Here is a 26686-nt window from a genome sequence, read left to right on the forward strand (position 1 = left end):
CGTTGTAACACACAGTCGAAAAATAACCGATCCGAAATGCAACCGAACCGAATAACACTCGTCCGAAACCGACCCGATCAACCGAATGAACACCTCTAACTTCACCAATTACCCTTATTAAACCTAACTTTTTTACACCTTTACACCTTCTAACCCTATTTTATCCTTATTAAAATTCAAAAACGCTACATTTTTTCTTTCACACGTGGTTCCATTTGACCACCTGAAAAATGGTAAAAAGTCAAATGGAACACATTAGGTAACTAGGAGGGAGTAAGGGTGTTCTTTAGCGGATACCCGATTAGTTGGGTGCCTTTAACATTGGCTCGTATCCCAACCCATTTAATGCAGGTACCCAGTTATCAGGTACCCGGATAAGATAGGTCGGGAGATCGGTTACCTAATTTTATTTTTTGATTATTTGGGTAGATTTAATTATAGTTTTTATTAAACAATTATGGGCAGAAATCAAAATGTTGTATGCATTATGCAGTGGTTTTGAGATCAAAAAGTTCAAAATGTAGTGATATAATTTAGGCAAAATTTCAAATTATAAAACTAATATTCTACTAATTTGCAATATATAATATCGATATTGTTCAAAGTCTCAAACAAACCATAGTCCACCATTAAATATTAATGTCCCAAACAAAGCAAAGTTTTAAACAAAAGCCCAAACAAAGCAATGTTTTAAACAAAAATCCAAACAAAACAAAGTCCACAATTCTCAATTACAAACGTTTTCAATAACATAACAATTACAAGAAAAGTCTTCATTTGCTCATTGTTCTGTTGGAATATCAGTCGTCTTATCAATGATAATGGTTGATTGCTCTAAAACCAAATCTTCCATACCTACAAAATAATATACATCACAAAAAAAATTAAAAAGTGTAACACCCCGTCTAATATTTACTTAATTAGTCTACGATGTTACTAAGCTTAACTCGCATAAACCCAAATTAATTACAACATGGGTATCTCCAAATAACCTTATAAATCAAAACTCTATCAAGTACCCAACAAATAATCCAATATGAAAATTCAACTCAATACAAACACTTTAAGATTAGTACATCTCATATCAACAAAAGTCATCTGCATCGACAAAATCGATACTATTTGTAGAGGTTATGTCACTTTAAAGTATCTGACCTGCAAATCGGATGCTTCTGTAAATCATCTGCAAACTAAAAACCAAAATAGAAAAGTGTCAACCATGGAAGGTTGAGCGAGTAGACATACCTCACGTAAAACTTTTTTTTAAATTTCATTAAAATATGATTTCACAAACAGGGAGAAGAAAATAACAAATAATATTAAAAACAAAATCCTAGACCTTCGTGCGCACTTAGTATCTTGTTGTGAGGATGCTCCATAGCTCTAAGGCTATGTCTCTCTTGAGTGAAGCTAGCCAAAGTCTGAATGACAACTCGCCTCAAAATATAGCAGATCCAATTACCTCCTGCTCACAAAGAGGATAGACCCATGGTCTTTTAAGTATCACTCCACATAACAAATCAACGTCAAGATATGATTTTCATGTCAAAATTTCAACTATTAACATTCATGCACATAATAGAATATCAGACTGGCCAGTCTTGACAACACATTAGAGCTTCTACCATTCAAAGAAGTACAAAATTGATCAAGAACACGTCCTCCCGTGCTAAAAGCGGACTTTGAAGCAACACTCAAAACTGGAATAGCTAGCACATCTCTAGCCATTGACATAAGAATTGGATAGGTTTTCCCTTATCCAGACCACTAAGACAATATATTAAACTCATCATCAATATTATCTTCACACTCACTTCCTAAATACTTATCCAACTCAGTTTTTACATCAGAAGTGAATTTTCTAGTTCCATTCACATACTCCTTTCTTAATCTTGACCCCTTGCTCCTTTTCCCCTCAACCTCAATCATATTGAAGCCAACATTAACACTAGGAACCCTTGAACATAAACTTTCTTCTTTATTAGTTGGGAAGATGCATAAAAATCAAACAATTTCACCAAAGTATCTCTAATCCGTTCACACATGCTAATTGAGTTAATATAATCATAATTACGTTGAACAATCCACTCAACATACTTCAACATGAAGTCTTGGATCAAAAACTAAAGCAATGAACATCAAAACATTGACATTATTAACATTTGTCCAATACTTGTCATATTTATACTTCATTAATTTTGCCATTTGCTTTAGACCTTCAACTTGGTCATTAAGATGAGTCTTAATGGCATAACTAATGTCATAAATCTATTCAACAACTACATTACATGTGACATATATTAATCCAGACAAACTCAAAGTAGCATCATAGAAAATCTCAAGAAAAGGCAAAAACACAACAACCCTATCCCAATCATTATCGTCAGGTGCACCATCCACCTTATTAAGCTCTCTTACATAAGGAGAGAACTTGTTTTCAAATTTTTAAAAGCCTTTCTAAATGTCAATGTAGTTTTAAGCATGTTGTAAGTGGATTTTCACCTTGTTTCAATGTCTAAGCTAACAAGACCCTTACAACTTAAATTTTCCTCTAAAATACATGCCTTAAACTTTTGTAGCCTTGCAGGGAAAGACCTCACATATTTCATAGTAGCTCGGACTTTCAAAATAGCCTTATCAACTTTTCTCAAACCATCTTTAACAACTAGATTCAAAATATGTGCAGCACATCTCATATGTAAAAGCTCAGCCTTCAACACACAATGATCCAAAGATTAATTACCCCTTTCAAATATTTAATTGCTAAATCATTAGAACTAGCATTGTCGACGGTTAACATGAGTACTCTTTTAAGACCCCATTCAAGAAGACACTTTTCAACAGCACTAATGGGGTAAGACTAACCCAAAATGACCAACAACAGGGAAAAAATTAATGATATTTTTATGCAAGTTCCAATTATCGTCAATATAATAAGCAGTTAGACATATATATGACATATTTTGACCAAAAGTCCATATATTTGTGGTAAGACTAACCCTAGATGTCAAATTCTTAAAGAAATTCTTTAATTTCTTTCTATTCTCAATAAAAAGACCATAACAATCTCTTTTAATTGTAGCACGTGACATAGGAATGAAATCAGGAATAACAACCTTGCAAAGCTTACGAACACCTTCACATTCTACAAAATTAAATTGCAATTCATCAAGAATTATCATTTCAACAATTGCTTTTCTTATTTCATCTTGATTAAAATGCATAATTTAGGAACACTCACAGTCTCAACAGTTCCATCGATGTTCACTCTTGTTTTAGACTCAAAATCTAAAATTGTTTGCCTTTTGTCAATAAAATAAGAGTTTTCTTACACCTCATAATATGACGCTTCATAGCATTATTTCCATTAGCAGCAGCGCAAGAAATTTTTGCATTACAATTAAAAAACTTAGCAAAATTTGTATCACCAGGAATTTCACTAAAATGATCCTAAGCAGTAGAAGTTTTTTTACGCTTACCCAGATTCATCTTGATTCTTTGTTGTTTTTTCATGATCTTTTCCGTTCGTTTTCTTGGATTGAACCTTCATCAAAACCTAAGGTTCAGATTCCTCCTCGGAATTTGAAGGAAGTATCTCCATAAAATCATTGCTATTGTCTCCGGTTGTGGACATTTCCTAAAAAGTAAAAACACAATTAAAAACAGAACAAGCTTCATCAAAACAGAAATGTTCATCAAGTCTTCATCAAAACGAAGTCTTCTAAACTCAAAAACAAAAAAAAAAAAATCAATATCAATATAAATAAAAAACAAAACCAAGTATTCATCACAACGAGAAAGCTTCATCAACAAAAAAACCAAGACTTCATCAACATACAAACAACAAACTAAATAATGAAAATAATTGAACAAATACTAAGAAATCTTCGTGAAAAACTAATAGAACCAAGAACTCGAATACAAAAAAAAAAGAAAAAACAAAATCAACAAAAACCGAAATGCATATAAACTAAATCAGATGAAGATCATATTAAATGAAAATCTGAAATACAAAACGAAATCATGTTAATTGTGAACAAACTGATGCGTATGTGGTGATGGTTGATCCAAGAACCCAATTAATCCTTTCAAGAACAATGCCAAGAACAGTCTTGACTCAATGAAGAACACGCACAAGCCTTCTGTTTGTATGAAACAGAAGGTGACAAGAACAATTCATTGGAATGCTTCTATGTCGTGGATAGAGACAATTGACCTTCACTCAGCCACTGGCCTCTTCTTCACACTCAAATTAAGATTCACTCTCTTAATTCTCGTGGAAACAACTGAATATCCTCTTTGCTTCACTCACAAAGACAACACTCGGGTTTGTAATTGCACACAATTACTTTGAATGAAAATTCATTAACCAAATCTGAATGTCATGATACAATGAGGGTGCCCCTTTATATAGAACTCTAACGGCTAGTTTGGAGTGTCTAACAAACATAACTAACCCCGTACCTAATTATTAAAGCGCGTGCAATACGTGAAGATTAAAACAAACAAATATAGCCTTATTATACTGGAATCAACCATTATCCAGAAACTGACGAGCACATAACCTTGCAGCTGTTCTCGTGGGTTCTGTGAGGACTCTCCGTAGTATCTTTGAGTCTTGGCTTCTTATTTCGTGTATGAAGATGTCGTTCTTTGAATTTCCATGCTCATACATGCGCCAAGCTAAGCTCTTCATGGCTCACAAGGTGGGCTGGCAGACAGGCTGGTGCTCTGCTTGTTCTGTCGCTTGTATGTGTTGAATCAGCCTTCTGTTCAGTCTGATGTCTGTTGGGAGGCTTCCTTTTGCTCCTTCTTGTCTTTGTCTTGATTCCATGTTCATGCTTAGTCCAAGTTGAAGATGATCTCCCTCATTCAAGCAATGATCAGCAAGTTTAGTAGGCTTAGTACATGAAGATTCAGTGGACTCAACTAATGCTTTGATACAATTATGCTCTTCTTGTTTTGTTTTGATTTGTAGGTTATCTATAATCGTATTATTCCCTCCTTTAAACAGAATTGTCCTCAATTCTGCGTTGCCTTCATGCCTTTTATGTCATCAAGGGTGAAAGCCTTCGAAATTTCATAGCTATTCAGAAGGTTCAAATGTATCCATATCAAAGTTCCTTCCTGCAGCTCCTCACGTTTGATGTCTTCGTTTGTTGTGATACTGCATTGTTCCTTCTCCCTTGTGGTATGCATTCTGAGTTCCTCTTGTGGTTGTAGCATCCTTACAGCTTTTTGTTTAGTATCTGCATGGTACCTGCAACAATAATGAATATCAACAATTGTGTCTCCTGTAAAATAAAAGCCATTCACATCACAGCATGCAGATGAGCTTCCCTGATGCAGTTTGTTTATTTCAATATCATCAACAGTCAAGGGTTTAATCAACTCAAGATCTAATGCCTTATCTTCTAATGATATCAAGGCTTTGTGTTGTTGCTGGATTAGGTTCTCACTAATTCTTTTAGTGAACAAATGCACCAAGTCTCTCCCATTCTGAACTCCCTTGTAACAGTCACTCTTGTTCAGCACATAGCTTGCCTTCTTCTGCTTTGTAGGAGCAGCAATGGTCTTATATGGGGGTAAGGGTATAAGATCTTTCATTTTTCCATCATGTTTGATGGTATATATGTTGGTAAACCCATTATGCATGGAGTGTTTAGTTACTGCAAGGGCCTTCCCAACAGTATATGGCATATATTCATGTCCAACACATCACACAACATTTCATCATTGTAAGAACCTATTGAAAAACTAACTAAACATTGCTTCTTTACAAAACCTTCAGCCTTATTGTCTAACCAACGTAGCTTGTATGGATTAGGGTGGTCAATAGTGCTCAATGTCAGATCCTGCACTAGTTGGTTGCTCACACAATTGGTCTCGCTTCCTCCATCAATTATAAGGTTGCATACTCGATCCTGCACTCTACACTTGGTCTGAAACACACTCTCCTACTGATCAGTTTTCTTTCCTTTTGGCGTGGTATGGAAGTTTCTCCGTATGAGCAAATGGTAGCTGCCTTCCTCAGGGTATATCCTTTCAATGACCTCTCTGTTCTCTCCCTCTGACTCACTGTCCTCAGTGTCACCTGGTTCAATTCGTTGCAAAGTCCCTAAGTTGGTCAGTATGTAAGAACCTTCATGTTCATTTGCAGGTGTAGGTGGTAGTATAACCTTCTCCTCCCCATCTTTGGTTACTAGCATAGCTCTAAGTCCTTTCTCCCTGCTGTGTATCTTAGTCCACTCAATGTTTGTGAAAGCTCGTGCATTAGGACACTCATTTCTGTAGTGTCCATGGCCATGACACTTGAAGCACATTACATCCTTCATAGGCACATTGATTCTATCCTTTGTTCTGTTGGGTACTGTTGTATTGGTGCTTTTGCTTGTTGAGCTGGTACCTACTCCCATATTTGCTGTATTACCTACTGTGTTAAGTTTAGGAAAGGTAGACTCACGTGGTTGTGCACAGGTATTCCTCTTCTTGGCGTATTTTTCATATGTGAGGGCACTACTAAAGGCTGTGTCAAGGGTCAAGTGCTGCATCACCTCAAGCTTTTCCCTCAAATCCTCTCTCAAGCCTCCTATGAACTTACCTATCTTCATCTCCTCTGGTTCATTAACATCACAAAAAACAGACAACCTCTCCCACTCCTGAATGTAATTAGCTACTGCTCTATTTCCTTGCCTCAGAGTGCTCCATTGCACAAAAAGATGCTGCCTATACGATGAGTGCACATACTTCTTTCTGAGGTGTTTCTTCAACTTAGCCCAAGTGTTAATCCTCTCCCTGTTCTCCTTCCTTCTCTGCTTCTGAATTCCCTCGATCCATATGGCAGCTAGCTTGGTTAACTTGATTTTGGCTAGTTTGTACTGCCGCTCTTCAGAGGTCTCTTTGAATTCAAAGTACCTTTCCAGCCCAGCCTCCTACTCCAAGTAATCCTCAGGGTTGTGTGTTGTTCCCCCAAAATCAGAGACATCTAACCTAAGTGTCTTATCCTCTGTGTTTCTTTCGTGATTGTGCATGGGCATTCCTCTCTTCATGGTTTATCTCAAGTCTGGTCACTGCATGTGTGAGTTGTTGGATGGCAAGGGCCATTTCAGCAAACGTCTCATCGGTGTTCATGATGTTCTTGTTACCACAATGCAAGAATTCCTCAAACCACAAGTTTTCAGAAACAAAAATGAATGCACAAACACCAAACCCTAATTTCTCAGAATGAACTTCGTGAATCAGATTGTTATGATCAATTTTTCTCAAAGCAATCGTAATATCCAACGATTCACAAATAAATTCTATCCAATTCCTAACAGATATCACACCCACAACAATCAGAGATTGAAATACAAGAATCAAAAATCGCATATATCAATGTTCTCAGCGAAGACTCAATGTTCGAACGTTTAAAATACCATCGTCATCAAGTTTCAGCAAGTATTCATTCAGGACATTCAAGAATTGAATTTAAATGAATTAGTTGACAAATTTTGATATGTATAATGACTCAGAAACAAAATATCAGGAATCAAATTGATGCACATTTAATCATACGATAATCAGATTTTTCAGAATTTTTCATTCCACAATCAAATTCGTCTAATGATCAAATATATTCTGTAATCCTTGATTATAAATGAGTTATTAACAAGGAAAGATTGAATTATGAAGTTATGAGATTGAATTCGTACCTGTATTTTGTGAAATTTGAACAAAAACGTACAATACCTGATCCTTCTGATTACTCCTACCAGACGTGTGTTTGATCTGATTACCTGGCCTTTACTTATCTCCTTTTGATCGTGTCCCTTCTCAGAACACAGCTTTGATACCAATTGATGCGTATGTGGTGATGGTTGATCCAAGAACCCAATCCTTTCAAGAATAATGCCAAGAACAGTCTTGACATGAAGAACACACACAAGCCTTCTATTTGTATGAAACAGAAGGTGACAAGAACAATTCCTTGGAATGGTTCTATGTCGTGGATAGAGACAATTGACCTTCACTCAGCCACTGGCCTCTTCCTCACACTCAAATTAAGATTCACTCTCTATATTCTCGTGGAAACAACTGAATATCCTCTTTGCTTCACTCACAAAGACAACACTCAGGTTTGTAATTGCACACAATTACTTTGAATGAAAATTCATTAACCAAATCTGAATGTCATGATACAATGAGGGTGCCCCTTTATATAGAGCTCTAACGGCTAGTTTGGAGTATCTAACAAACATAACTAACCCCGTGCCTAATTATTAAAGCGCGTGCAATACATGAAGATTAAAACAGAAACAAAAATAGCCTTATTATACTGGAATAAACCATTATCCAGAAACTGACGAGCACATGACCTTGCAGTTGTTCTTGTGGGTTCTGTGAGGACTCTCCGTAGTATCTTTGAGTCTTGGCTTCTTATTTCATGTATGAAGATGTCGTTCTTTGAATTTCCATGCTCATACATGCGCCAAGCTAAGCTCTTCATGGCTCGCTCGCAAGGTGGGCTGGCAGACAGGCTGGTGCTCTGCTTGTTCTGTTGCTTGTATGTGTTGAATCAGCCTTCTGTGGCCTTCTGTTCAGTCTGATGTCTGTTGGGAGGCTTCCTTTTGCTCCTTGTCTTTGTCTTGATTCCATGTTCATGATTAGTCCAAGTTGAAGATGATCTCCCTCATTCAAGCAATGATCAGCAAGTTTAGTAGGCTTAGTACATGAAGATTCGGTGGGCTTAACTAATGCTTTGATACAAACATGATTAGTCCCTGAAGATTAAAAATGCAAACTACAAGATTAACAGTGTTTGATTTTCTTAGTTTTGAACTACAAAATCATGTTAAATAGAAATCCAAAACGAAATACAAATAGAAATCTGAAATACAAAACGAAATAAGAAAACAAAATCAATACAAAATAGAAATCCAAAACTGAAAAAAACAAAAACCAGTACAAAAAAACGAAATAAAAACAACAAGATTAACATACCTTAGGATGAAGATGAATCAAAACTGAATACAAAACGAAATAAAAAAAACAAAATCAATACAAAACAGAAATCCAAAACTGAAAAAACGAAAACCAGAAGAAAAAGCGAAATAAAAACAACCACATTAACATACCTTAGGATGAAGATGAATAATACCTGAAGTACAGAACGAAATAAAAAAAAAAATCAATACAAATAGAAACCAAGAACTGTAAAAAACGAAAATCAGAACATAAAAAACGAAATAAAGACAAGAAGATTAACATACCTTAGGAAGAAGAGGATAAATTGCTGAGAGGTGAGAAGTGAGAAGTGAGAAGTGAGAAGTGAGAAATAAGGGAGATCAAAAGGAAGATGAGAGTTTGAGAGAATCGCTGAGTCAGAAAAGGAAGATGAGAGTTTGAGAGTGAAAACTGAAAACCTAAGAAAAGAAGAGAAGTTTCAGCGGGTTTTTACTTTTTAGTCACTGTGTGAAGTCTGAAAACCTTAAAAAAATAAGTATATATATTAACCGGGTCTATCACGGGTACCCGGTTTATTTTCAAATCGGCTTATGGTCCGACCCGGTTAAGGCGGGTCAGGAGATTTCAATTTTTTTCATTTTTGACCTGGCATTTATAATGCAGGTTAGCGGGTTGAGTGGGTCAGGCGAATCGGGTATTTTTGAACACCTCTAGGAGGGAGTATCAAAGACTTTGAATGTGACAATTTAAGTCCAAAAATTGTCCTTTGGTCTTAACAAACCAAACCCTTCAACTAAAATGAATTTTACACGCAACGGAGTAGTATTCTAAATGGGATTAAGAGTGTTTCCTTCGTTCTATTGTAAATGCAACATTAGTAAAAATTCATTATTCATTTACCACCCTTAATTTATAATAAATTTTATCTTAAAATATAATTAAGAGGAATTTTATTTGATACATCTTAATACAAAGATTATTAACATCAAAATTTATAATTTTTGTATACGTACATAAAAACATCAATTATTAAATTAGTACATTAAGCTGCATGAAAAAAATAAAAGATTTTAGTGTTTTGGAAGGTAGGTAGTAATATTGAATACCTTCCTCAAACATTTCTCTTCAAAATTCTCCTCTATTTTGTCCCATTTCTTTGTCATAATTCAATTGTTTCGCTCTCAAATTTAATCCAAAACAGTTCAATCAAACCAAAAATAAAAATAAATAAAACCAGTCATGATAGCAGGTAAAGCAGCCTCCTCGAATAAATCTCTTTCTCCATTTCTTCTCAGAAGATTTTCTTCTACATTTTCTCTCTCTTCATCTTCATCTTCATCTTCATCTCATTCTACTGTTGCCTCCGCTTCCCGATATCAATTGGTGTCGGGTCACCGTCTATCGCGTCTTCGGTCTCTTACTTCCGGGCCTTCCTGGTTGAGTCTCGGTTCTGATTTGCGATCTCGGGTTTCCGTTCGTTCTCAGATCGCGACTTCTTCTTCTCCCACTCTTGTCGAACGTTTTCATCGCCAAATCGCTACTATGGGTATCAATCTTCTTTTTTTTTTTTTTTTGTGTTTTTTGAATTTTTCATTTTTTTGGTTGTTGATTATTTTATAGCATATGGTTGGTTGGGGTAATTAGCAAGTTTTGTTGATTTTGATTTGACGGCTGATGTGATGATTGATGACATATGCTTTATGGTTGATTTGTTTATTGAGGATATTCATGTTCAAAAGATGCTCTGTTTTTTTAGAGGATCTATTAAAGGCAGAAATATTCTGCTTTAATGCTTTATGGATTGGATTTTGATTGTTTTTTTAGTAGGCTTGGAATTGTCGTGGGAATATGAAGATCATTTTCCATATTCAATGTGTTGGTGCCTTTAGGCATGTGAAGAACAATATGATGTCAAATCGGTAGGAATGATTGAAGGTTGGAATTTTGGAATTAAGAGGGAAAAGAAAATAATGATGTCCTCCAGAGTAGGAGTGGAAAGACGTGAAAGAACCTAGATTTAGAACGGGTTGAGATAAAGATAACTGAAAGTATTGGAGAAGGAGAATTTATGTGCACGTTCACTAGGAATGCTTTATGTTTCATGTGGCCGACTTGGTGTTTTGGGATTAAGCCATTGTTGCTTACTTATCCAATTTTGTTTAAAATTTTACAGCTTCTGAACATCCTTACAAGGGAATCTTCACAAGCTTACCTAAGCCTGGCGGTGGCGAATTCGGAAAGTTCTACAGTTTGCCCGCTTTGAATGATCCAAGGATTGGTAATTTTGGCGTTTTAACTCTTTTCTCTTTACAATTTACTACTTTTATTTTAATAACTTTGTTGTATTTCGTAGACAAGCTGCCTTACTCAATTCGGATTCTTTTGGAATCGGCCATTCGAAACTGTGATGGATTCCAAGTGACTAAAGATGATGTTGAGAAGATTATCGACTGGGAAAACTCAGCACCTAAACTTGTTGAAATTCCATTTAAGCCTGCCCGTGTTCTTTTACAGGTTTGTTGCAAAATGAGTGTATGGGATTATAAGAAATTTATTTTCTGAATGTGCAAAAGACTTATGAGATTTACTTTGGTTTTATTTCCTAGGATTTTACTGGAGTACCGGCTGTGGTTGATTTGGCTGCTATGAGGGATGCCATGAAAAACCTCAACAATGACCCTAACAAAATTAATCCATTGGTTTGTTTCTGTTTCTACATTTTCATATTAGTATCTATACTTACTTTTAACATGCTTGCCATTTAGCATAATTTGTTTCCATTTTCGATCATTTAAATTGAACTAAGAAAGAAAAGGGAGAGAACTGATGTGAACTCATGCAAAAAAAAATCTAGTATGAGAAAGCTGTTCAGTTTCTTGAGAAAAAAAGAATGCTCTTGTGATCTTATTTAACTTTCTCATGCCAGGTTCCTGTGGACCTTGTCATTGATCATTCTGTTCAAGTTGATGTTGCGAGGTCTGAGAATGCCGTTCAAGCAAATATGGAACTTGAGTTTAAGAGGAACGGGGAGAGATTTGGTTTTCTTAAATGGGGATCGACAGCTTTCCGTAACATGCTTGTTGTTCCACCTGGCTCTGGTATTGTACACCAGGTGAGAAAAGTCTTGGATTTCAATTGTTAGTGCTAAACATTATCGTGTTCTTTGAGTTCTGTATTTTCTGCCTTTTGCTGTCTTTAAAATGTGTATTCACATTAAATACAGGTTAATCTAGAGTATCTTGGCCGGGTAGTTTTTAACACTTCTGGAGTTCTATATCCAGATAGTGTAGTTGGTACTGATTCACACACAACAATGATTGATGGTCTTGGGGTTGCTGGTTGGGGAGTTGGAGGAATAGAAGCTGAGGCAACTATGCTTGGTCAGGTAGGCAATGCTTTTTTTTGGTCTTGCCTATTTTATATCTGTTGTTTAAAATTTACATGCTTGGTATTAATTTTTTGAACTTCGATATGGGATGTCATTCATCAAAGATTAAATTATTTACCATTTAAAAATTCTTCTATTTCACTTGTTCCCTTTATCATGCTCTACAAGCTTTAGATTTAGGAGAAATAAGAGAATGGAAAGGGATAACATACAATTTTGTTTAACTTCCTTCCATATTGTGCATTTGTGGAGCTTTTATGAAATTGAAAGGATTTCCTTTTTTAACAATGTCCTTGATTGTACAGCCCATGAGTATGGTTTTGCCTGGTGTTGTTGGATTCAAGATGACTGGAAAATTACGTGATGGTGTCACAGCAACAGACTTGGTGCTGACAGCCACACAAATGTTAAGGAAGCATGGTGTTGTTGGCAAGTTTGTTGAGTTTCATGGTAAGTTTATTTTTAGTTACCTGTGGAGGGGATATTATTATTTGAAAAGGTTGAAAAAGGCTCGTCGTCTAATTTTTATGTATTTATTATTATTCACGTACAGGTGAGGGAGTTGGTCAGTTATCACTTGCTGACAGAGCTACTATTGCAAATATGTCTCCTGAATATGGAGCAACTATGGGTTTCTTCCCTGTGGATCATGTAACCTTGGATTACTTAAAGTTGACCGGAAGAAGTGATGAAACAGTGAGTTTCCAAAAAATATTTGATGTAGGATTGGGTTATTAAGCTGGATTCTACAATTTAAATACTTATTACTCAACTGGTGTGAAAAGGTTAAGAAAATTAGAATTTTCATTTGTTATGGTTAAATAAAAGAAAAGACAAAGAAAATTACTAGGATATTTTCCCTAATTATTTTAAGATAGAAGAATAGAATATTGATCATGTGGAAGGGAATATTAACCTGTGGAATTAATAAACTCAGGTTTATCATTCCTGATAATTATTAATGTCATGTAAAGAAAGAATATATATTGGCGTGTGGATTTATTCAAGATTCTATTTCTCTTTAGTCTTCTTTAAGAATAGATCTTATGTTAGATTGAAGATTTATCCTTTGACCGAGCAAGAAAAGGGCCTTTTTTGTTGGTTATCTTGGATGTGTGAGGGGAAGCATTCAACCCTCAATGCAGACTTCACACTCCTCACTCCTCACTCCTAGGTTCATACATGGATCACATGTTGAAGCTTCAATCTTTGTGCCTTGCTTTATTGTTTCAGGCTCTACTTTTTATCCTTTGACTAGAATTTGACCTCCTTACCTTGTATAGATCAATGTTGACTCTATTATTAAAATTACCGGCTCAATTAATTTTCACTCTAAAAAAAAGCAAGAAATAAACTAATAATTAAAAATAAAACTTAATGTTAAAAAAAAAGCTTTCAAACTATTGATTTAAATAAAGTTTAATAAATTAATATCTAAACAATGTCCATCAATATAGTCTTTGAGATTGGACCTTTTAAGCCGTCACTACAAGATGAGGGATCTTTCCTCCATTGCTTTTATTTCTCTTGTTCTATCTTATCTCAAGTTGATGTTATGCTAAAATGTATTTCCTAAAATTTCAGGTTTCCATGATTGAGCAATATTTACGCGCAAACAAAATGTTTGTTGACTACAGTGAGGTAGAAACATCTTGAAAATTTTGAGCTTTATCAATTAGCCATGACATTGGTGTTTTATTGACTAATATTTAATTGCCATGCTTGTATTTTAGCCTCAACAAGAACGAGTGTACACATCATACTTGGAGTTGGATTTAGCAGATGTTGAGCCTTGCATATCAGGACCGAAAAGGTACTTTTCCCAAAATTTTACTTAGTAATTTATGTATTCATTCTCAAAATGGCTCAATAATTCATGTGCACTTCTTGTTTATGTGAAGTTGCACATGACAATTGCTACCAAGGGTTAATCAAAAACTAACCTCTGTGTTGCTTGTATTATTTACAAGGGTAAGGTTACATACATCCAACCCTCTCAAACCCCACCCTTGGTGAGACCACTTAATGAGGTTGGGGTAATGGAGGGTTGATTCTCTAATAGATCTGCATATGATGCTTACTTAAACTTTATTGGATAGGCCACATGACCGCGTTCCCCTGAAGGATATGAAGGCTGATTGGCATTCATGCCTTGATAACAAAGTTGGTTTTAAGGTAAAGCTGTTTCATTCAATAGTGTGAACTTTGGATTCTTGTTTTTGCGCTGCTCATTTCATTTGGTGGCTCTAATATGGCACTTTTCTTATTTGTTGGGAAGATTTCCGTTTCTCTTGTTTTACAATTTCATTCATTTCTAAACGCATTGCATTGTGACTTCTTGTAGGGTTTTGCTATTCCAAAAGAAGAGCAGGATAAGGTTGCTAAATTTTCATTCAATGGCCAGCCTGCTGAATTGAAGCATGGTAGTGTTGTCATAGCAGCTATAACGAGTTGCACAAACACATCAAACCCTAGTGTTATGTTGGGTGCTGCTTTGGTTGCAAAGAAAGCATGTGAGCTGGGTCTGGAGGTCAGTACTTAATTTGACGTCTGAGATGATGCTTTAGTTTACAAAATATACTCGTGAAACTTTTTGAACTGTAAGTTTCTTGCTCTTAGGATCTAAAATTTGTGTTTTTGATGATTTACTCCGGAGTCATTGGTGGCTGCTTTACCTTTTTGCGCTCCTGTTAGCAAAATTTCAATGCTGTCCAGTCATAGTATCATTGACCTAAATAATAATGTGCTCATACCTTGTTTTGTCATATGTTTTCTTATTTAGTTTGTTTTAAGGTTTACACCAAGTCTTTTGTCCAGTTATTTGAGTTGACTTAAATTGTTTCTTCACAGCTTTTAAAACATTAACGTTTTCTTGACATGTCGTGTGACAGTTATTTTAATTGATAGTCCTTGGAAAATTCTTTTTTGGCCTGTGATTTATCACGTAGAAAGTATTTTAATGCGAGCTTGGAAATTTTAAGTGAAGTTATATTTTCATTTATCTAACAGGTCAAGCCCTGGGTTAAAACTAGTTTGGCTCCTGGCTCTGGTGTAGTTACAAAATATCTACAAAAGAGGTATTGAATCTCCTTAATTGTTGAAGGAAGTACTTGATACATATGTTTTTCAAAATGCTTGTTCATGAACTAAATGTTGGGTTTGTTTTTTATATAGTGGTCTGCAGAAGTACTTTGATCAACAGGGCTTCAACATTGTTGGTTATGGTTGCACAACTTGTATTGGAAACTCCGGTGATCTAGATGAATCTGTTTCTGCAGCTATTTCTGAGAATGGTAACCTTTTTATCTGTCTTATGCTTCAGCTTTCTTTTGTGTTACTTCTCGTTACTCTCTTTGACACAACTATCTTCACGGCATGTTCTTACATGTTAAGTTCAATTAGTTATACTTCTAGACTAATTTTTATTGTGTAATATGACTATATGCTGCTACATCTCATGAGCACAGGCCTTTATAATGCATCTTTATAGTGATCTTTAAGTAGCATCATGTATAAAATCATCGTTTGCCACGCAAATATGCAATGCATTATAATCTAACTTGTATGCTTGGTTTCTCTTGTAGATATTGTAGCGGCAGCTGTACTTTCTGGTAACCGTAATTTTGAAGGGCGTGTGCATCCTTTGACACGAGCTAACTATCTTGCCTCTCCTCCATTGGTTGTTGCATATGCACTGGCTGGCACAGTAAGTATTTTTCTTGATTATTTTTACCTAATGCAAATTTGAATGTCCCTTTCGATTTTGATATGCTAGATTCAAGTTGCATGTATTATTTTTACACTAACCTTGAGCAGATCCAGATTTGAACTTTGGTAGTTTATGGGATTTTGTGTTGTCTAGAATTTGGTGGTTCTCTCTGACACTTTGATTTATTGAGGCTGTGTGAAATTAGAGTTTGAATGAACTGTAGAATTACTGTATTTTAAAAAACCTAGATTTGAATATAGACATACTAGATAAACCCGTGCGATGCATTGTTTTGTTTATTTTTATTGGCATATTTGTATGAAGAAATAAATTTAAGAATATATTGTAAACTGTAGTTACACTTGCATTCTATATGCATTGTATTGTTTTTTTCACTTAGCACTTGATTTTGAAAACATAGCTCATGTGGTATACTTTATGCCTAATGACTTAAAATTTGATAATATATTATATGATGGTATTTTTTATTTTTTAATTTAATAAGGAGCAAATGGTTATACTTATATAATACTTAATTATGACTTTTTTAGTAAAATGGACTTGTTAATTTTTGCTAATAAAAGCATATGTTAATTATTTTAGGAAAATTACCTATAATAATCCAATCTTTGTCAGATTATAACTCACATGTTATTTAACCCACTATAGCCAGCAAAAAAACAAAAAATGAAAATTTTAAAAAGGAAAAAACGCTACTCCGCTTCCAATTATGACCACCACCAATTCACCACTATAAGCTAGCAGCACCACTTTTGCCTTCAATTCACCATCCACATCCCTTTCCAACACCATCACCTTCACTGTTAACCTAGTCGCAAACCACTATACGCCTCCCTATCCAACACCTCGGTCGTAACGCCACCCTCCCCTTCCTTTTTTGGCACCATCACCCTTAAGCATAACCTTAGACGTCCACTTAACCACCACCATAGTCACTTCATCACTTCTAGTCTAGCAACCACCATCGTAGCCGCCTACTTACCTACAACGATGAGCCCAAGACCAACCATAATTTTATTAGTGATCCCTGTATGAAAGCCTTGTTTGCGACCATAACGTAGCCCAACAAAAGCCTCCACTTTTGAAGGTGGTGAGATGTCATGGGTTGAGGTCTCGAGGGCTTTAAAGGCGGCGGAAGGGGGTGGTCATAGCGGCATAACTTGGATGGCTTGAGGGCTTACAAGAGGAAAGAGGTGGCGGTGGTCAAGGTGGCCCTAGTGATTGTTTGGGAGGGAAGGGAGGGGTAGGCAATTTTTTTTATTTCTTTAATTGTTTTTTTTTTCTTTTTTAAATTTAATTTTATTGTTATTAAAAATAACTTGTATTACTGATTGTGGGTTACCATGGATCAATTCTAGCAAACAACCCAAAAGTTGAGATTATTCTTAGTTAATCAAAATATGAGTTTATTATAGGAAAATCGGACAAAGATTGGATTGTTGTGGGTAATTTTTTCATTATTTTATGTCAAATGTTTTGACTATTAATAATACACTTAAGAAAACAAATATAGAATTATAATAATTTTTAAAAACATTCTACAATTGTTTATGCGTTAATGATAAATTTTTATACAAATAATATAAATGACTTATACCCAAAATAGTCGTAATCTAAATATAGCCAAAAATTTATGTTAATAATAATTTAAGTAACCAATAGTAAAATAATAGTTAGCCCTCCTATTCACACTAAATATTTCATTTTGGATTGATACCGATATTAAGAAAATGTAGGTACCACATTCAAAAGTACACCATATGTAGAGGAATGAAACTTTAAGCAAGTGAATTAATTTTTAATCATCCCTCCATTTCTATTAAACAAAAAAGAGAAGTAGAATACACTTTACAAAAACAAGGAAACAAGATTAAAGCAACAACGACTTCTACTACGAAGAACAATGAATACTCTTTACAACTTGTAGGATGTGCACCATTATCACAGACCATGTAATAAAATCATGCATATGTAAACAATAACCCATCAAATCATCACAACTCAGAATCATAAATCGTAAACACACATAGGAATGAATGGAACAGCAACATCAAATGCATCACCGACATCTTTTTTTTAGTTTCTTCACGATGTTGCGTCTTTTTGGCCTCTTCATCACCCAACAAACATTATCATCATTGGCAAAAAACCAATCATATTCAGTGGTTGGGAAAGGTTCTGGTTGGTCTACAATTTCTTCACCACCGGAGTTTAATTATTTACCACAATTCGGATTCGTTTTCACCGAGGTTGATGGAAAACACATTTGAGAATAATAGTCAAACCAAGTATTTGTTTTAGTATCTTGTCATAGAACTCATCAACTGCCTTCAAAGGTGAACCCATACATCAAATTGAAAGGGAAAAACCAAAAAAATTTTGGCATTTTCAAATAAAAAAGTAGATCTCAAATACAAAAAATAGGAACTTTATGCACGAACAGAACTTCGATCAGTACCAATTAAGCATATTTGAGCAACAAGATTAGGGATTTAAGGAAGTGAAGGGGGGCAAATAAAGCAGAATCGATTCTCTGGGGTTTATCAAAAAAACATTACTAGGATCTCACGAAGAAAGTAGATCTAGGGTTTTATAAGCAACATGATTAGAGAATAGCGAATGTGTTTATAAATATCAAATGAAGATGAATGGAGTGATTGAAATGAGATGAGGAATATGAATGAGTATCTTGGGTATTTACACTAAATAGAATAGAAAAGCAAGGGATAAGGGAGATGAATCGAGGTAGTAGGTTTTATAATGGAAGATCCTAGAAGTTTAGATGGACGGGTGCATTATAGATAAAAAGGGAGGGAGTAATTTAGTAAGGTTATTTTGTTTTAGAGTTTAAGTAATTTAGTCAAAAAAATTAGCTCCTGTAACTGTGGGATTTTTTAAAATTCAAGTGGGTTTCCGAAGGTGTATTGGTAAGAAAAATCATTACTATAAATGGAAATGAAACAATTGAGGTAAACCGACCTTAAAAAAATGGAAATAAAAGAAAATCTAAATGGAAGCATATTATATAAGTACGTGTTGTTTATTTTCTAATTTCTTAAAAGTTGTCTAAAAAGTCTAAAAATCAATAAGCATAGTTAATGGTGTAGTAATGATATCGTAAAGTCAAAATATAATAGATATATGATAATAATGATGATGACATCATCATTGGACTTCAGAGGGAACTTTCTTCATGAACATGTATGTAATTTTGATAAAAGATGAGTGTTTTGTTTAGTATTATATATATATATATATATATATATATATATATATATATATATATATATATATATATATATATATATATATATATATATATATACTCTCTCGTCTCTCTAATTTTGCAACATATACTATTTTAGTTCATCCCACATGGTCTGCTACATACCTCTTTTTGAGATGACTCCATTTATAATATCCGATTGAAACCTACTATTTTGTCTTCTAGATTATAACGTGTAGTTACTCCACTAAAGAATATTACCCCACTAAAACTCCCACATTTTTCCCTTTTCATTGTTTTTTGTGCAAACGTTTGAGTGGCAAAGTCAGGGAGACATAAGACTTTCAAAAATCTTGTTTTATAATCGAAATTTAAAATTCTAGTTGACAATATAGTTTTGAAAGCATAGTAATGAACTAGTGGTGATGAAATCTGAATGTAATGTTTGTCCTCTAGACACATTTGACCTGACCACCAAAAATTTGCATTATCTGAAATATGGATATATAGCCTTAGTTGAGAATAAATTTTTCTCATTCATACCCACAGTGCAAATATACGGTGTCAGTCATAGTTGAGAATAAATATGGATGTATAGCCTTAGTTGAAGCAGCACTTGCCATTGCAGTTGTCATATCAAAACGATGATTGAAGACTGAATAGGCAGTAGCCAAAACATCACATTATTTTCTGGCACAAATGCTATCTTTTTATTAATGTAGTTTCCTCATTCATACCCCAATGCAAATATACAGTTTCTGTCATGGCCGTGGTAACGGTCGCTCAGTCAATTTGGCCTGTATTTTGGTGGCAGTTTACTCAACAACCATTATGATATGATCGTGATATGATTTGCACTATGTTCATGTTATTGTTTTTGGTCTTACTTTTTAACTACTTTTTCTAATAGAAAGGCCAATATATTATAAATTATTGATTGACCTCAGTATGTATCGTATAGGTTGACATTGACTTTGAGAAAGAGCCTATTGGTATTGGTAAGGATGGCAAAAGTGTGTTCTTCAGAGATATCTGGCCTAGCAATGAAGAGATAGCTGAGGTATACAGCATTGCTGCCTCACAATAACTTTATTCATTACATTTTTAGTGACCATGAGTTTTCATGTATTTTGTTCCCATGTAGGTTGTCCAATCAAGTGTGTTACCAGACATGTTCAAGAGTACTTACGAGGCTATTACCAAGGGTAATCCCATGTGGAACTCTCTTGAAGTTCCTGCTGGTACACTTTATCAATGGGATCCAACATCAACATACATTCACGAACCCCCATATTTTAAAAACATGAGTTTGAATCCACCTGGTCCTTTTGGAGTCAAGGATGCCTACTGCCTTCTCAACTTTGGCGACAGTATCACTACTGACCACATCTCTCCTGCTGGAAGTATTCACAAGGACAGCCCTGCAGCCAAGTACCTCATGCAACGTGGGGTTGATCGCAAGGACTTTAACTCATATGGTAGCCGCAGGGGTAATGATGAAGTGATGGCTAGAGGTACCTTTGCAAATATCCGCATCGTCAACAAGCTTCTGAATGGAGAAGTTGGTCCAAAGACAGTACACATCCCAACTGGGGAGAAATTATATGTTTTTGACGCTGCAATGGTTAGAATTAAGTTTTTTTAGATTGTTATCTTCCTTTAATTTTAAAAGCTTGCCTAGTTAATTCCTTAAGGCAAGCGTGCCTTAGACAACCAGGGGTTCTTAGAGCGCCTTTTAGTCTTAGCCTCAGAAGATGCTCGTAAAATGCAATCTATGTTTCCTCGTTCGCTTTTTTTTCTTTCTAGATTTTGAAGTTCCTCACACCCTAAGGCTAGTGCCTTCGTGAGGTTTCTAAAAGCCTAGGTTTCTTTATGGACCCTTGGCACCTTAGGGCACCTCACGCCTTTTAAAACCAAGAGCATTCCTTTATGGATTCTCAGAAACAAATAGTATGGTATTTGATCACATGAAGCTTATCCATTTCGTCTTTTGATCTTTTGTCACATTTGCAGAAGTACAAGGAGGCGGGTCATCAGACAATTGTCGTGGCTGGTGCTGAATATGGAAGTGGTAGTTCTAGGGATTGGGCTGCGAAGGGTCCAATGCTACAGGTGAGTTTTGTTATGCGAATTTACTTGTTTGTTAATGAAGTTTTCGCACAATAACAGCAAAGATAAAATGGGTTAACAGGGTGTGAAAGCTGTGATTGCTAAGAGTTTCGAGCGGATCCATCGTAGTAACCTTGTAGGCATGGGAGTCATCCCTCTTTGCTTCAAGGCTAGTGAGGATGCAGACACTTTGGGATTGACTGGCCACGAGCGATACACAATCAATCTTCCCTCATCAGTTAGTGAGATCAGACCAGGACAAGATGTCACTGTAACCACCGACAATGGAAAGTCCTTTACCTGCACACTCCGCTTTGACACTGAGGTGCGCGTCAACCTTTTAATTAAATTCCAACAAGATCATCTCACTTAGCTTGTTTAAGTCTTATTATTTTGTGAATGATTGATTAATTGTTGTGTAAAACTTTTGTAGGTGGAGCTTGCTTACTTTGACCATGGCGGTATCCTTCCATATGTCATCCGCCAGTTGATGAAGCAATAATTTGTGTAGTTCCGAGTATTTATTCCTTCTTACTCATAATTTCCATTGAGATTATATGTGACACTAGCTTTGAAGTAGCGAATATTCAGAAAGGACTACAAGTTTTCTTTTGTGAAGTCCAAGCAAGTGCACCAAATAAAGAGATCAGGTTTGTAACATTTAAAGTTAAACAGTCCGTTTATCCCTTGAAAAGTTGAAGGACATTAGAGATATTTGGTTACTTTCTTGTTAAATATGTTTTGTTAATAAATTTTCTGTTTCTCTAGAATGCAGTGAAGTGTTTAGTTTTTGTTATCTAATTTTTGTTTTTTCTTTGTTGCTTTGAATGTTAAGCATCATTTCACGCTACCAAAATGGTCAAGTAACTACTAGCGTCTGACTCAATATTTAGAGCCGTGTGGTTCCAATTGCCGGAAGTTCTGTTAGACATTAGGTCAGGTGCACTCTTGTGCAGGGGAGGAAAGGTGCTCGGCCGCTGAAAGAAATTGGGTTGGTTTGATTTTGACTTAACTACTATCTTAGATCAGACCAGTAGCGGATCCGGGAATTAAATTCAGTGGGAGCACAATCATAACAAACCAATTCAATAAAAAATATAAAAAAATAGAAATATATATGTAAAAACCTGATGTTTTCAATTCAACCGTAAAAACTATATGCTATAATCTACTTCGATGAGTTTTCATTTTGATGCCGACGTGTAATAAGATCATTGGGAATACTACGAAATACATCCTTCTCGATAAAAGTTACCAAGCAATCATTTATTCATTGATCTTACTACACAATTTTTCCTTTACAATATTCATTGCAGAAAAAGTTCTCCATTGTGGCTATTGCAATGGGTTGTACCAAAATTAGCTTCAAAAGCAAATAAACTAAGGGATACATTGCATTTTTCTCTTTACTAACATTTGAGACAGATCACCTAATCCTTTCAAATAACCAAAATAATTATCATCTCGCATATCAACAACGTAAACTCTTAAATTGGTGTTCAAGTTCTATAAGGTCACCCTCTGAAAAATCATGTGGGTAAAACTTACCTAACTTGTGTTCAAACTCACAAGAGAATGATAATGAGATCCCCATCTTGTGTCACTAGCCCTTTAATGAATACTTTCTTAGTTTAAACCCTTACCACTATTAATCACACTCATTTTCAACCCCTCTAAAACCTTTTCAGCTTGATAAACATTCAACATGTCTTGACGCTTACTAGATCCTCCAACAATATTAATGATCATAGCCATCCAATTAAAGAAACAAGCAATTTCATTGTGATTTTTAGCAACGGCAACAAGGGCTAGTTGAAGTTGATGAGCAAAATAATGAACATAGTAGGCCAAGCTATTTTCTCTCATGATCAAGGTTTTAAGACCATTAAACTCATCTTGCATATTACTTGCTCCATCATACCCAGGACCCCTAAGTCTTGAGATACTCAACCCGTGCTCAAAAAGAAGAAAATCAATACTCTCTTTAAGAGTGGAAGAACAAGTATCTCTTACATGAGTGATACCAATAAATCGTTCTTTAATCTTTCCTTTATCAACAAAACAGAAAACCATTGCCATTTGTTTTTGCTTAGATATATCATGAGACTTGTCAACTAAAATAGCAAAGACATCATTATTAAGTTTGTTAATGATAGCTTTAGTTGTTTCTTTGGCAACAACATTGACAAGATCCTTTTGAACCATAGAAGATTCCATTTGTTGATTTCCAAAAGTATTGCTCAAAACATCTTTTGATATTCTTTATTTTGATTAGCCAAAAATTCACGAAAATTTCCTTTTTTCGAAGAATCTTGACTTTCATCATGGCCACGAAATGATAAACCCTGGTGTATAAGATATCTTATACAATCAAGTGATGCAGGCACACATATTTTATAATTACTATCAATATCTCTTCACTGCATTGCTAAAGCTATGACAATAGATTGATTTGGTTTCATCAAAAGTTCACTTGCTCTAACACATAAGTTATGTACACTATCAATTCCCCACATGAGTTTGAAGTCGACATTTTTTATCCTACTGGTTAAAACCCGGAGTAAAAAATCTTTTACTACCACTTTAACACCCCTGAATTTTCGACCATATATACGGAACCAAAACCACAAGAGAACAGAGGAAATTCGGGTGTTACATAACAAATAAAAATATAAAATAAATATCGAAAGAAAGAAAAAGAAAATTTAAGTTGGATGATTTAATTAAAGGAATTAGGAAACTCCAAACAAGATTGTGCGGGAATTTCGGCAACATCTGCCCTAAAATTTGACGCACTAAAAGAAAGCGACGATCAGTAAAACATAATAGAAAAGAGGCATCATCGGACTTGTAACAAAATATCATGGCGGAATGATCATCGCCTAATCTTCGGTTGACATGCTAAGCATGAATTGTGATTCCAAATGTAAACGCTTGGGTTTGAAGAAAAATATGAGAATGATAAACCATTTAAACATGCAAGCCACAAAAAAACAACCCAGCGGAAATAACTTATACAAAGGAGGACATGTGCCTCAAACTCAAGACATAAACAACTTAATTAAAAAGAAACTATACGTAGGCAATAAGATTATTGTACTCTTCAAGATTCTCACTCATTTCCCCCGTAGGTAATGCAAAAGAAGCTCCTATACCTGTTATGTCAAACTATGATCCTCCTGCTGCTCAACATAATGACCATAGCCAAATTTATCATAGCAGGAACATCATAGAGAGTCATGAACAAACAACAACAAAAATATACACGTCAGTAATCAATGAACTTATAACAATTAGAATCATAAAACAAGGGGATAGACGACGACATAGCACAACAATAACGAATCTACTCATCTGTCTAAACACTTATATTTAATCATGATTTTTCTTTCAACTACTAATCCCTCAAAGTATATTCAAAAGTAGTGGATCTTTTCTCTATTCATGACAGTGACACAGCCAAGGGCGTTATCGGCCACCCGGCGCCCATGGCAAAGTACGAGCTCATACCCCCTCCAGTTGTCCCTCTTGGGTCCTACCTTCGGGAAAAACTAACACACTGGGGTACCAATCCAGTGAAGAGGCCACCATATTGGGGTTTGCAAGGCCTGCATGGTAACACCTCGGTCAAGGGACAGTATCGGCCACCCGGCGCCCAATGACGAAAGTATGCTCATACCCCCCCTTACGGTGATCCTGTCGGATCTCACCTAGGGGACTACTAAATTAGCTGGACATAAATCCAGCTGAGTCATGCTGACTAATCAAAATCAAGGCTTAATAACTAGGGAATCACTTCGATACCACACACAACCATAGTGCGTTCTCTATTATTTAGGAATTTGTTCTCATAGTCTCCTAATGCTTTCATTCTACTTGCCTATACCACCATTATGACTTTTTGATAGTATAATTTACTTTCCGGCGCTCTATAATTCTAATACAATGCATATAATCACAAAATATTGATAATACTTTGAAACAATTAATATGATAGTTAATTGCTGCGTGTACGTACCTGTAAGCATCACTACACGATCAAAAAGTCACAAAAAAAGTTCTACCTTCCTCTTATGAAATGAGCACCTATATAGTTAGGAATAGAACTAATAACTCCCCTTAACACTTTATCATACCAACTAAAAACCAAAGTAACCTCTATCACCCATTTAACATGAGTTGTCGATTACTCTAGCATGCACACAACTCATTCAATACAAGTCAAAATCATTAACCCAACACAAGATAAGTCTTCATCAATTTAAAAGTAAAAGTATATGTGAATCGTTCCTTTTCATCAACTAATTTTGAGTATATCAGTTCGCGTTAACCAAAAATAACTAATCACAACTAAGCCTTACAATTTTAATATAACACTAATATAACGATAAGACAAATCTTATAGTTATCGAATCGCGATATCATTTGTTACGTTCTCCAAAGCTAGAAAGAACTATAATCAAAACGACACGATAAGTAACTTTAGCAATCATCGACAATAAGTTGACATTATGCTCTTGGCTTTACTAAATTATGCATTCATAACTTCAATGACAACCTACTAAGAGTACTTGTAATTCACAACAATTAAGTCACAATAATTAGCAAATACTACTCCCAATTAACAACCAAAACCATTTCTATAGTCAACTATAATCAAAATCATTACTAACTAAATATATCATAATCATAACTAACATAACTAAGCCTTAAAAAAAATTATGAAATTATCCAATCAATCATCGCACCACCAACATATAACATAAGAGTATACACCATTAAAATTTCATCCCTAAATTAAACCCTAATCAATTCATTGTTCAAAGATAACATCTGTAATTATTACCTATAATAAGATTAAATAAAAAAGGGAAATTTGCAAAGAAACACCTTTTAAAGCCCCTTTTTTGTAAAGAAACACCTTTTATAATTTTTTTTGTAAAAAAAAACACCTTTTAAGAGACTTTTTTTTAAAAAAAACACCTTAAATCAGTTTCCGGTGACTTTTGTCAACTTTCCGGCGTTGACTATGCCATTTGAGCTCAAAAGTCAACGCCGGAAAGTTGACAAATGGCATAGTCAACGCCGGAAAGTTAACAAAAGTCATCGGAAACTGATTTAAGGTGTTTTTTTTTAAAAAAAAGTCTCTTAAAAGGTGTTTTTTTTACAAAAAATTTATAAAAGGTGTTTCTTTACAAAAAAAGGGGTTTTAAAAGGTGTTTCTTTGCAAATTTCCCAATAAAAAATTAATACACAATCAACACAAAATCCATAATCTTGAGAAATT

The 26686-nt window shown here is 35.0% G+C and overlaps 3 protein-coding genes across 7 annotated transcripts; 1 reads left to right on the top strand and 2 right to left on the bottom strand.

Moving 5' to 3' along the window:
• Window positions 1–456: 456 nt before the first annotated feature.
• Window positions 457–9481, bottom strand: LOC130824016 (uncharacterized). 5 transcript variants are annotated; one of them, XR_009046661.1, is made up of 6 exons: window positions 9252–9481; window positions 9117–9139; window positions 8983–9005; window positions 3480–8762; window positions 1340–1465; window positions 472–855 (listed from the first exon to the last, which is right to left on the bottom strand). XR_009046661.1 is itself a non-coding variant. In XM_057688878.1 (4 exons), the coding sequence occupies exon 4, from the start codon at window positions 6609–6611 to the stop codon at window positions 5958–5960; it is 654 nt and encodes a 217-aa protein (XP_057544861.1). In that variant the 5' UTR covers window positions 6612–8762; window positions 8983–9005; window positions 9117–9139; window positions 9252–9476; the 3' UTR covers window positions 5197–5957. The 5 variants fall into 5 exon arrangements, 1 of the variants encoding a protein (XP_057544861.1); XR_009046662.1 differs by having other exon boundaries at window positions 457–3637; window positions 4465–8762; window positions 9252–9479; XR_009046659.1 differs by having other exon boundaries at window positions 468–1465; window positions 9252–9480.
• Window positions 9482–10035: 554 nt separating this feature from the next.
• LOC130823623 (putative aconitate hydratase, cytoplasmic) lies at window positions 10036–22169 on the top strand. The gene is made up of 20 exons (XM_057688313.1): window positions 10036–10492; window positions 11120–11224; window positions 11300–11460; window positions 11553–11645; window positions 11873–12058; window positions 12170–12331; window positions 12640–12784; window positions 12888–13030; window positions 13919–13975; window positions 14068–14147; window positions 14434–14509; window positions 14679–14864; window positions 15344–15411; window positions 15509–15627; window positions 15919–16040; window positions 20252–20350; window positions 20435–20914; window positions 21304–21402; window positions 21482–21724; window positions 21833–22169. Exons 1-20 carry the CDS (start codon window positions 10186–10188, stop codon window positions 21899–21901), a joined length of 3000 nt encoding a protein of 999 aa, XP_057544296.1. The 5' UTR covers window positions 10036–10185; the 3' UTR covers window positions 21902–22169.
• Window positions 22170–23025: 856 nt separating this feature from the next.
• Window positions 23026–23616, bottom strand: LOC130823287 (uncharacterized). The gene has a single exon (XM_057687909.1). The coding sequence runs from the start codon at window positions 23614–23616 to the stop codon at window positions 23026–23028; it is 591 nt and encodes a 196-aa protein (XP_057543892.1).
• Between the last annotated feature and the right edge of the window lie 3070 nt (window positions 23617–26686).

The sequence above is a fragment of the Amaranthus tricolor genome, chromosome 9, assembly GCF_026212465.1.
Source record: "Amaranthus tricolor cultivar Red isolate AtriRed21 chromosome 9, ASM2621246v1, whole genome shotgun sequence".
Lineage (NCBI taxonomy): Eukaryota > Viridiplantae > Streptophyta > Magnoliopsida > Caryophyllales > Amaranthaceae > Amaranthus > Amaranthus tricolor.